Source organism: Corvus cornix, chromosome 3 (genome assembly GCF_000738735.6).
Source record: "Corvus cornix cornix isolate S_Up_H32 chromosome 3, ASM73873v5, whole genome shotgun sequence".
Lineage (NCBI taxonomy): Eukaryota > Metazoa > Chordata > Aves > Passeriformes > Corvidae > Corvus > Corvus cornix.
This window is the reverse complement of record NC_047056.1, coordinates 89,601,553-89,613,609: the sequence shown is the minus strand read 5'-3', so window position 1 is coordinate 89,613,609 and position 12,057 is coordinate 89,601,553. Positions and strand designations below refer to the sequence as shown.

Genomic DNA, 12,057 nt, shown 5'->3' with positions numbered 1-12,057 from the left:
CCACAGTGAAAAAAAATCCTCACACTCTCCCTGTTGATCTAATATTTTAAAAGTTTTAGATTATTGCTGGCTGTAAAAATATTTTCCATTGCAGCTAAAGAAACTTTTCAGGGAAAGTTAGAAATTAGGCATACATAACTGAGTCTATAGTAGAAAGATTTTCATGATAAGTTAATTACACAATGTAAAAAACCCAAACCCAAACTGACTTTGAGTAAGTTAAAAATAACAGTGGATAATTATAGAGCCCAAACTATCCTGCTATGCAGCATCTTTACTTGGAGTGCTGAGGATCTATAAAAGCAGGTGGCTGCATACAGCTGCCAAACATCATCTCAGCCTCATTAGCAGTCAGTAGAGCAACATCAGAAAAGCAAGTTGCAGATGGCAGTGAAGAAAAAGGCACATAAGGACTAACAGGAAAAGTCCTTGAGTATGTACCTTTACTTACACAATAAAGCAATGCAGTGTAAATGTCTTAATGTATGTAGAGGCAAAAGATTGCTGCTGGGAATTAAGCTTTGAGTGGAGGTCTGTTTCTGGAAAATACTAGGGAAAAACAGCTGCAAGTTTGCTTTCCTTATGGACACAAATGTAGTAGAAAAGATAATATTTATTATGGATGGTAAATCTGTTTTATTTTAATAGAGGATTGTTAGTTTCTCTCACACAGGGGACTCCTTTCTAGCTGGGCTACATTCTCTTGCAGTGTTTAACCTTTTTTGTTTCCTCTCTTAGCAAATCGTTCCCTGATAAATCAAGTTCATCTACTAAAGCTAATAAAGCTACTAAATCTTCTTTAAATATGTTAAATGTGCCCCTTATTCCTCCTCCCTTTCATGTATGCAGAAGGTGAACCTGGTCCCCCATGACGTGGCCAGTTTAAACTTACAGATGTACTAACTATCAGGCTTACTCTTTATCTGCCTTGTGGCTGCCTCCTGGAATGAGTAGGAGCTGAATTATAACTGCTTTTTTTCTTTTCTTCTGGATGAGCAACAAATATTGGTCTGGCTTTTCTAGCCAACCACAACTTTTAATCAGCCTTTAGCTTTTTCATCTCTACTTGTCAAATTTCGCTGAAATTGGCCAACCATTCGAAGCTGGGGAGGTCACATGGTGTAAAGGAGCAGGAGTGAAATGATGGCTACCAGTACAATCACGTACGTTGATAAATATTACAAACTGGATGAAGCTCTCTGGAATGTTCTGGTGAGCATCTGGTCTCTGGAGCACTCTATCAATGTCAGGAAGAGAAGTAGCATGAACACCCAGTTACCAAAGTTCACTGGAGAATGCTGATATAGGTTCCTCTCACAGCAGTTCTCCAAGATATGTCTTCATAGCAGAACAGCAGAAAAATCTGTGTGGTCACTTAATAGTAGCCTGTAAGAGATCTGATAGGGATTTTCAAGGGAGTGGGACAGTAGTTCTGTGGTGAAACGACAGAGTAGCTGGGCAATGAAGACTGAGATGTTGTGAAATAACATGGCTGCTCTTTTAAGAATTAGAGGCCAGCTCTGATAACATGACCCTTATGGCTTTCATATGTCAGCAGCATCGACTCAATGAAGTCCTCGTCCCCACCTTAAAGGTGGGTAAAGTTTTTGCCAAGGATGAGCTTGATTTCCAAAAGTTTGCTCAGAACTGGAATTTATTTGTAAGTGCCCCTTTATTCTGTCATCATCTGTGTACTGTCAGTCAGCAATCCCTCATCTGGTATCTGCCACTTGAAGTTAACATTTTCCTGCTGAACTGTCAGAGAAGATAGCAGCAGCTCGATCTCTCATCCTCTCAGTTGTTGTGAATTAGTTAATTAAAAGCTAGCTTTGGTAATCCTTGTCTTTTCTGCTTTTCAGAGTAGTTGAACAATGGCATCATTGATACAAAAAGCATCTGTAACTGTGGTCTGCAATTCAAAAGTTAGACAAGATGTGGAATGTCTCCTAGACTCTTAACTGATCATCTCTTTCAAAAAGTTTCCTGAAGTTATAAGAGAGCCTTGGTGCTTTTAATCTTTTGGGGTTTATACTAAGAATTTGTGCATGCCTGAGTTTGTTTGCTCACTTAAGGTTCTGAGATTTAGAATGTATTTACACCTAAATTTAGAAAACTTTTTATTTATATAATTTTATTACTTGTAATCTTGATTAAACAAAGAAGAATTTTGAGAAAACCGTAAGTATTTATGAACTAGATTGAATTATCTGACTTATTTCAACTGGAAAATTAAGGTTAGACAGGCCTGAATGCTACAGAATATTATGAATGTTTCTTTTAACTAACCAACAGATGAATAGGTCTTCTGATAATTACTCCATATTAGGTGAAAAATACTTTTTAAGAAAGTATACACATATAACATGGTTATTAGCATTTTCTTCAAAATAAAGATACCTCTTTTGCATGGCATTGTATGGAACAAACAAGAAGGTGTAAGGCAATATGAAATGGAAGTGTTTAGAATAGATGAGTTTTTTCAATACTTAACTACTAATTTGTTCAGTCAATTTCAAGGAGAGAGGAGAAAAAACCCAGAAATATGTGTATGTACACAGATAGTGCCAGATTTCAGACTCCACTGCCTAGTTGCCCTTGGCCTTTCTCTTTTACCGAATGTTTAACAGGAGGTGGCAAGAGGGATAGAAATGTAATCAGTTGGGCTATTACAGAGAAATAATGGGACTAAGTACTTTCCTGGCACTGTGTTGCTGTTTTTATCCATTCAGCAAATGTAATTTATTTATATACCTGTCAATAAATACATGGCAGCATCCGATAATGAGTACAGCAGGGATTTAAGCTGTATATTGCTGTGTTTGACGCAAAGGTCAACCTTGGGAAATGGCTTGAAATTAACATTTCTTGAAAACTGTTTTTCCTTCCACTGAGGCTGTCTCTTAATTCCAGCAATTTTCTCTGTTTGATAAGCAGAGAGAGCATACATTTTGATTATATAAAGGAGGGAGGAGGTAATGAAACTTTAAAATATTTCAACCAGCATTGCATTCTGGTGATAAGAATGGGACTTTATGCAGCACAGAAGAGATTACCTGAAGTAGAATTGGAAAGCAAATTGTATTTACAAAAGATGGCATGATTTTCCTAATACGTGTTCAAAACAGCCTATTCACTCACATATTCTGCTGAGCTTGACTAGAAATAGCTTCATTTCAAAAAGGGCAAATCTGATTGAAAGTAAAAGCATTCCCCTCTCACAGATACTTGTCTAAAGGATTTGCATTAAATTTTCTTGATGGGAGCACAGTAGTATTTTACTGTGCATCTGCATGAACTGGTAATGTGGAAAATAAAAATACAAATCGTGTCCTTGATTGCTTCATGCTTCAACCACTTGAATTACTAGATTTATGTCTGCAATTATGGAAGAGATGTTGCAATATGATAGTTTGACAATAACTGTCACAATTATATTACCAAAATATAGATTCAACTTACTCTTGAAGTTAAGAGTATTGAAATTACATTTTAAGGGTCAGGCGTAACTTCTTGTGGTTTCATCTTGTTTTTAATATAGCCAGGGCATTTTTAAATGTTGTCAGCTATTAGAAGGATTCACAGATGTCATGTGCTGCAAATGTCCATGAGCTGTTGTACAAGGCTGTTAAGGAATTCCTTGTTGTTGAAAGTATCAATAAGATGTATGTGTGCTACTTGTGACTGTCATGTTCCTCTCCCTCCGTGTAGATCCTGGAGCTGGTGAAGGGCATGCATTACCAGCTGGCCTGTCAGAAGTACTTCGAGTTCACGCATGATGTGAGTAGCTACTATTCTTTGTTCAGCTGTTATCACCAACTTTGTCTTTGCAGAAGGCTTTGGAACTCAGGAGTGAAGCCCAGAGACTATTTTCTGTTTGCACATCCAGCATTAGCTGTTTTGCCTTGTTAGTTTTCTTTTCAGCAATTTGAAACATTCTCTTGCCATTTTCTGCATTTATATATTGATTGTATTAATACCCTCAACATTACAAGATGTAAAATGTTATGCTATCTTCCTGAAAAGGTCAATATTGCAGAATCTTATCTATTTCAAGTCATTTAGCTTTTTCAATATCCTGCTTTTAATCAAATTTGTAGGCTTTAACGCATTGTGCAAGTTTGATGTGTTTAGATACACCTTAAAAAATAAACAGAAAGAATCTAAAACCTCTTAACTTAATCTCCTAGCATTTGCATGGTTCTTATTGTTAATTTTTACTTGGTATTTTTTCACATTTGTTGTCACGTGGGATTATTTTTTTAAATCAAAATGAACATTTTCAGAGCTTTTCCATTTGCTTAATTGTAAGCAAAGTTATCTTACTGTTTTCTCCAAAAGATTTTAAGATAACAAATGGCCACACTCCATCTCCTGTGTAATTTCTTGGTTTAAAGAACCAGCTTTTCCAGGGGTTCAGGATTCCTTGTTGTAAAAAATACCAACCCAATGAAGCATAGCTGTTCTTATAGCTTTGTTCTCTTCACAAACCAAAAAATGTAAACATCCCTTTCAAACAGCAGACTATGGGACAGCCTTATGAAGGATATGGATGAGGATTAGATGCCCCACCCCAGAGGCAGTGACCACTGACTTTTTTGTTCTTACCAGTTTTCACAGTTGATCTAAGTGGAACTGGTTGTCTTCACATATTTTCAGCAGTCATATGTATGAATGTATAGCAAAGGCGTACCCTGAGCCTGTGTCCAGTGTTGTTTTGGCAGCTGTATTTTGAGAGGAACACTTTGTCTAACAGTCTTAGAAAATATGAGAACATTATTTATTAAAAATAATGACAATTTTAAATCTAGGTAACACTCGCCCTGTGTAAGCTCATGTCAGTAGAAATAATATTTACCCAGGATGACTACAGACCCCAAGGTCAACATTCATCAAAAGATAAATCAGTACTGCGCATTTTAGGAAAGCTGTCTTTCCATTCTTCTATAGGAAATTCCAGAAAAGCATTATTTTTTATCAATTTTGTGGTAATATAAATATCTGTCTTTGCTGCTTGCACTCAGAATTATCTTTCTGCTTTCCTCTTGATATTATTTCAATGAGAGAAAGCAGAATACACAGACACCAACTGTAGTTTGAATGGCACATGCTTATGATGGGAATTTTTTTTACAGAGTGTAGCTGCTCAACTTACCAGCCTGCTTGGACTGATTTGTCTATTCTACAATGATATGCTTTATTAATTTTTAATGTTTTTCTGTGGGGTGGTAAAAGATGTCTTGAAGCTAGTGACCTTTGTTTTCAATCAAACCTTTGCTTTCCTGTATATCACTAGCAGAGTTTTTCAGTGAAGGAAGTTTCAGAAGAATCAATTAGCATAACATTGATTGTTTCTTTGAGCAGGGGCACAATCTTATGTAAAATTTTCATGGAAATAATGGACTTGCTCACATGGAGAATTTTAACTTAAACTATGTAAAAATTTTACCAAGAAAGTGTTTGATAAATGTTGGGAAGAGCTGCTGGTGTTGCCTGCAAGTTATGGTGTGTATGTGGGTTAGATTGACTATGAATGACTTTGTAACAGAGACTTATTTTATTACTCTGAGTTCACAGGGTCAGCTTCAGTAGTCTAGTACTTGGCACTAAAACTATGCTAATACATGCAGCTGGACAAGAGTGAAAATGTTTAGATGTATTTTTTAGGGGGTGGGTGATGGGGGTTGTGTCCTTGCACTTCAGTGCTACTGGTTCAAATAGCACAGGCTAACAAAAAGCTGATGCTCTGTGTAACCTGGGCTTACTAACTTCAATCTACAGCTCTCCTGAACTTTGGTTTCACTGTTTCACAACCACAGAACAAAAGCAGACATCATTTGTGTGGTCCAGTGCATTGTCTTCAGGCAGGAACTAATAAACACGTAGGCAATTTGTTAACTCTTCAGTTAGTCTGAGAAAGGAAAGCTGTAGCACCATGATTGCTCCACGTGGTTTTTCTGTAATATCAGCTGTAGCATTATCAGCTGTCATTTTAAAAGTTCTTGGTTAAAACCTCAAGATGTTATAGCTGCAAAATTATTATTTCAGGATTTTCAAAACAGTATTTCCTATAGCAGGAATACTAAACTGGAGTTTGTATGAGAACCAGTTGTGCAAAATGTGCTGAATCCAAAAAAAGTCTTGTGTTAGTATGTTAGTATCACCTACTTAGATGGATTATACAGTTGTGTCTGAAGTGGCAGGTCTTTTTGCTTGTTTAAAAGATTAAAGTTTCAAAGCTTTTGCATGTTAAAAGCTTAAGCTTTTACTGCACAGAAAATACATTTTTCTTTGGGTATGGTGGATTCCAGATAGATTTACAGGTGTGAATTGGCAAAGCTGTTAGAGAAATCTACTTTCTCTATTTCTGGTAGTAAGTCTCAGCTAACTTACTGCTAAGTTAATGATGAGGCTTTTAAAATGAATGCGCTTTGATCTATATTACTTAAAAACATTGTAAAACTTAGGTAAAGTAGTATGATCAGTCTAATGTAGAAAAAACTTCCACTTTTGTGTTCAAATTTTTTGTGAATTCCCAGCCACAGCAGAATATTTTTATTCAGAGAAATGCTCACTGAACCCTGTTGAAAATTAGAGAACAGAATTGTTTTTATATCACTATATCACAAATGAAGATAATGAACAAATCTTCCCCTTTCTCTTTTTAGGCTCTCACAAAAAGGTGATGGTTTGAAGGGATGGAATTCTTTTAATTAGGAGTTGTCTAAGCTTCATCTGGTAGAGTTTTATTTTAGTAGCATTTAAGTTTGAAAAGGAAAAATGATACATGGAGTCATACAACAGTTTTAACTAACAAGCCGTAAATAGCTTTTAAGAACCTACAAATTAAAACCCACAAATACCATCAATCACCTCTGAAAACATGGTTGTAGGCTCCATTCATACAATGAGCTGCTTCTACAGCTTATTCCAGTCTGTTGGGGAGAGAAGAGTTTAGAATAAAATTAAGAGTTACAAAGTGACTCTTAAATTGGTCTGAAGACTGAGATTTTAAGGTTAAAAAACCCAGAGCTAATTAAGAGCTTCTACTAGGAAAGCCAGTTTTTCACTATATCACTTCTTTTTAAGTCTTTTTCATGTAAAGAAGTAATTTAGTTTCCATGTAATGAAAATTGGAGCATGGATGAAAGCTGGCTGGATGAAACTCATCCAGATAAGACTAAAATGAAATTCAGTGATGACTTTGGGTTAGGTTTTTTGGTTTTTTTCTTTATGCCTTGGAGTACCAAATTAGAGTGCTAGGACTGTTACTTACTTTTAAGGTTTTTCAAGCAAGGTCACTGACTACAGTTGCTAATTTGTGTCTGAATTAGATTTTGTTATCCATGTTGCCATTTTCTAATGGAGCTAAGCTAGGCAGTGGTAATGCATTTAATCAGGGTTCCATTTAGAGCACACATTGATCCTCTGCTTTATGATTATTCACAAGCATCTGAAATTTAAATTGATGGGGTTTGGCATATTAAATTAGCCACAGTATGTCCTCAGGAGACTCTGTGTGTGTGCAGAGTTGCTTATTATGCCTGAATTGGCTCCTCCCTTCCAGGGAAAAAGGAATATAGTGGGAGCAGAAATTTACTCGTATACGACTCTTAGTCTTTCATGGTTTGTTGTACCCCATGTTTGGTAAGTCTTCCAATGTATTTTAAGAGCAGTATTTTTCTAAAATGTTCCTGGAATATCCACATGAAGTGACAGGCAGATGAAAGGTGCAGGTTGCCTTGAATAGGAGGTGAAAGCACCTTTTAAAGTAAGCATTTCTAACTTCTGAGCCTCCCAAAAGACATACAAAGGTTATAACTGTGGTTTGTGGTGAATACGTCAGAATAGCTTCCTTTTAAAGCTGAAAGCTTTGTCGATTTGAAATATTTGATGAGCGTTAATTGAAAGTTCATCTGTCAAATAATTGCAAAGCTGAAAGAATGCACCTGCTAAGTAAAAGTAGTAATACGAATATGCTGCACCTTATGCTAGTGTTCTGTATTTTTTTCCACTGAAGACTAAATGTTCTGTGGTACTGGTTCTGCATCTAGAGTCAGGATGCTGATGGTGGCACTGATGGAGCAAAGATAAGCTTGATCTGTGGGGCTTCTGTCTTGGCCACTCCCTTGTAAATATTGCATTTGTGCCTACTGGGGAAACCAGGGAAAGAAGTGAAGCTCCCTGTTTCCATTTGCAGTTTCACACTGATACTTAAAGTCTAAATTTGTACTGTGCAGTTGCTACAACTCCTAGTAGTATTTTCCACTTTCATTTTCACTCTAGACCTGTCTCACTCCCTCTTTTGGGGGGAAAGTCCCTTTTAAGGTGTAGGTTCAATAGTCCTGCATCTCTAAAGAGATGCTGTTTTACTTACGTGTTTTTAGATGTTTTGGGGTGTTATTTTTCTTTACTGTAGTAAAGACAGTGTGAAATAATGTTTGAATAAGCCAAAGTTATTTTATTTCTACAATGAAGGAAGAAAAATCCTGATGAGACTAGATCTGTGTCATGCTAACATTTACTGAGATAGTATATACAAACTGATGCTTTTTTCTTCAACAAAATTGGAACTTATTAAATTGTCGATTAATTTCTTATTGAATATGAAAAAGATTATTTTTAGAAATAAATGTAATAACTTGGTGTTCCTTTCCTTTTATGTGCAGGTTGATGACATTGGGTTTTCTTTGAATCATCCTAATCAGTACTTTACGGAGAGTCAGAAGCTATTGAGTGGTGGTAGAGAACTGAAGAAGGAATTCAATAACTCAGGAAACTTTCAACAGAAAAATAATAGTCAGGAAAGCATAAATTCAAGTTCTACTCCCACCTCTTCAAATGCAACAGCTGATACAGAACTGGAAGGACTGGAAGCATACTTCACTGAAGACTAAGCAGCTGCATTACTTGTTTGTTATTTGTGTTATTTTTTCTTTCATTCTTTCCCTTCTTTAGCTGGATTTTGTCCCTATACTGAGGACTATGCACTTCACTGGAATACAGAAGCATTTAGTGCTTTGAATAGGTTGAAAAAAAGAAAGACCAATATAAAAGCTGTAATTGCATCCAGTATTTATTCTTACTGCTTTAGGAAGCTGTTTTATATGGTGTGTTTAAGGATGGGAGATGAAACTTCCCAATTATTAGGTAATTTTTGTCTGACTTACCTTTTTTGGTTTTTTTCAAAATGTTCAAATATTTTTACCTCCTTTTGGGTCAGTTTTCTATGTATCATCTTAATAAAAAAATTGCAAAGCAAAATTTTTTGTATTTTCTTTTTAGCTATATTGGGATGGTAATTAAGTAGGAGTTCTTATGATCAAAATTACCCTCTGGAGGAGTCTGTCTCTTCTATAGGAGGAGCTGAGGGAAATCAGCTTCTTAATTTGTACCTTGACACTAAATTTAGAGAGCTGGCTTTGATGCTTGGAAGAGAACATAATCAGAGTTTAGACACCTGTATGTAAGAAAGTAATAAAAAAAAGATATTCTACCAACTGACTCATATATTCCTTTTAAAGTTTCCTCAGTGTCAGAGTGTGGCTGGAGCCTCCTGTGTCCTGCTGAGTTAAACAGCCATCTGAATGAAGCTCTGGGTCACCTAACTTCCACCCATTCCCCCAAAGCCCAGGTCACCCAACACACAAACTGCTTTCAGTCCAGCAGCAACCATCATGCAGTGGGTGGGAGCTCCAAGCAGAGCTGGTATTTTCTACCATGCTGTTTGAGTACCCTCACAATGATTTAAAAGGCCTCAGTTTTATTTTACCTCGTGCTTAAGGAGTTCCAAGACAACATTATGCCCTTCCTGGAGACTGACCGTCCTACCAGTGCAGCCTGTAACCACATAAACAAAGTACTGTCATTGCCAGGGACTTGTACCAACTCTGTGAGGCCTTGGCATGAAGACTCATTGACCTCCATTTTTCTGAGCTTGCCTTGCCCCACCTGAAGCTTTGTTGTAGCTGTAACTTTGTCTCTCAAATGACAGGCTAGCTTTGTACAGTTGTGTGCTGTGCTGCCTATGTTTATATTGATTCTGATATATTTCTGTGGCTAATGGCTAGGAAGTAATAAGTAGTTATTTTGTATAGAATGAGTTCACCTATGATTTTAGATGCCAGACTCTCCATGGGTATAAACAAATCATCCAAGTTCCAAGCACTGATCCTTAAAAAAGTACAACCGAAAGTGTTGTGCGAAACAAGTTTCTAGGGATAAGAGAAGAAAGAACAAATATACAACACTATATATAAATAATTATTTGGCTGTAATGTGGAATTGCCAGACAATGAAGAAAGACCAGCAAGTACAATGTTTTTGGAAATGTGTTATATTACACAAGGTGGGTTCTAGAGAGAAGGAAGGTCCCCACCATCAGCATCCTGCAACTCCTGATGAGCAATGTGGGACCCTGACTATGTGATGTCGGTTTCAGGACCCCTAGGGGCCATGGAAAGGTGCATGCAGCACTAGAGAAAGAGGTAGACACAAGAAAGACCCAAGGGATAGACACAAGAAAGTGTGTGAGTAGCTAATAATATTATGTTAAATGTTTTGTTCATATTGTGTTAGAGGTTCTATTTTCTCTACAGTAATTGGATGATATAGACTATTAAGACTGTGACTGGACTAAAGACTCTTTGGTTACTGTTAAGAGTTTGGACTAACTGTAAATCTTTGGTTTCTTATATGTAGAGTGGATTCTTAAAGGGGCATAACTTGCACAGTGGTAGTGAAACAGCAGGCTTTAAAAATAACAGGTCATTTCTTGTTAGAAGAGGATTCACCAGGTTCACTGTTCCTTTTATCTTCCTTGAAGTATTCCTTACTTTATTTAGGGACTTTTCATGTGAACTACCAAACCTTTGACACCTTTGCATATCCTATATTCAAGGAGTTGTGGAGATCACCCTGTGCCTGGGTCCTGCCAGAGTGGTTGTCCTGAGCCCAAGGAACAAGGAGTAACAAACAGCCAAGGGCTTGGTTTCTCCTGCTGGTTAAGCTCTTGGCACCACCCCACCTGATGTGTGGAAGTCCATGGGTTGTAGTAGATGGTTAAAAACTTCAGGGTTTTGAAGTGTCTTTGGAAGTGGTAACTGTCCTCTGATTTTGCATTACTGAATACCTGAGTTTAAGGTGCCTCAGTGGACATTGTGGATTCTTTCAATAGAAGTGAAACTCTTTCAGACCTGCAATGAGATTTATGTTCCTAAGTGAAACAGCTGGGAGAAGAATGAAGTCATCAGGGTGGTGGGTGCAGGTGGTGTTTCCCACCGAAAGGAAAATGTAATTTCTGGTTCAGCCCTGATCCTGCTCACATCGACATTAAACTTCCAGCTCTTCCTTTCTGAGCTTTGCTTCAGCTTTGAAATCTATGTTGGGAATGGGTTGTTTGCACACATATTCTATAATGGATTGCTACATTAGAATAAACTTATTTTTAGAAATTCAAGCATAAAATTTTTTTTGAAAATAAGTCTTTGTTACAATGAAGAGAATATAACCACACAAATCCTCTGAATGAAAAATCTTAAACTGAAGTGCAAGAAACATAAAGGTATGGGGCAAAGCCTTTGGGCTTTATTGCTGTACTTCATTACTGTCTGTTTACATTACTTGATTAATAGTACTACAAATTGCTTTAAACGGTATTTGCTTTCCTTTTTTTCGTCAGGACAACTATAGCAGAAAAATGTACAGATTATAGCATACAGTTGCAAGTAACTAGCAAAGGATTGAAATTAATGCTTTTGTTGCTATTTGAAGAAAATGGCAATTTACTGTATTTCACACATTTTGACCATTTTGAATTTCCTTTGAAAGCTGAATATTTTGGAATTGATAATATGGAAAAATCCAAAAGAGAATCCTGCATTTGAGCTGTTGGACACCAAGGAGCTTTAAGCTCTTACTGCTTTGTGAATTCAGTAAGAATCACTTGTTTCATGATTATGGAGCTCTTTGAGACCAGAAAGGCAGAATCACTAGGAATATGTAAATAATTCATTTGAAAACATTTCCTGCCTTGTAGTAGCGCTATTAAAGTTATACTTA

General features: G+C 36.7%; 1 protein-coding gene across 1 annotated transcript in view; it reads left to right on the top strand.

The window, feature by feature from the left end:
- The window catches only part of PRIM2 (DNA primase subunit 2), a 102,559-nt gene extending 93,298 nt beyond the window's left edge, over nucleotides 1-9,261 (top strand). Inside the window, exons 13-14 of the mRNA XM_039569462.1 lie at nucleotides 3,709-3,777; nucleotides 8,667-9,261. Coding sequence (XP_039425396.1) covers nucleotides 3,709-3,777; nucleotides 8,667-8,894 — 297 coding nt within the window. The 3' untranslated portion in view covers nucleotides 8,895-9,261. The remainder of the gene's footprint in view (nucleotides 1-3,708; nucleotides 3,778-8,666) is intronic.
- The last annotated feature ends 2,796 nt before the right edge of the window (nucleotides 9,262-12,057 follow it).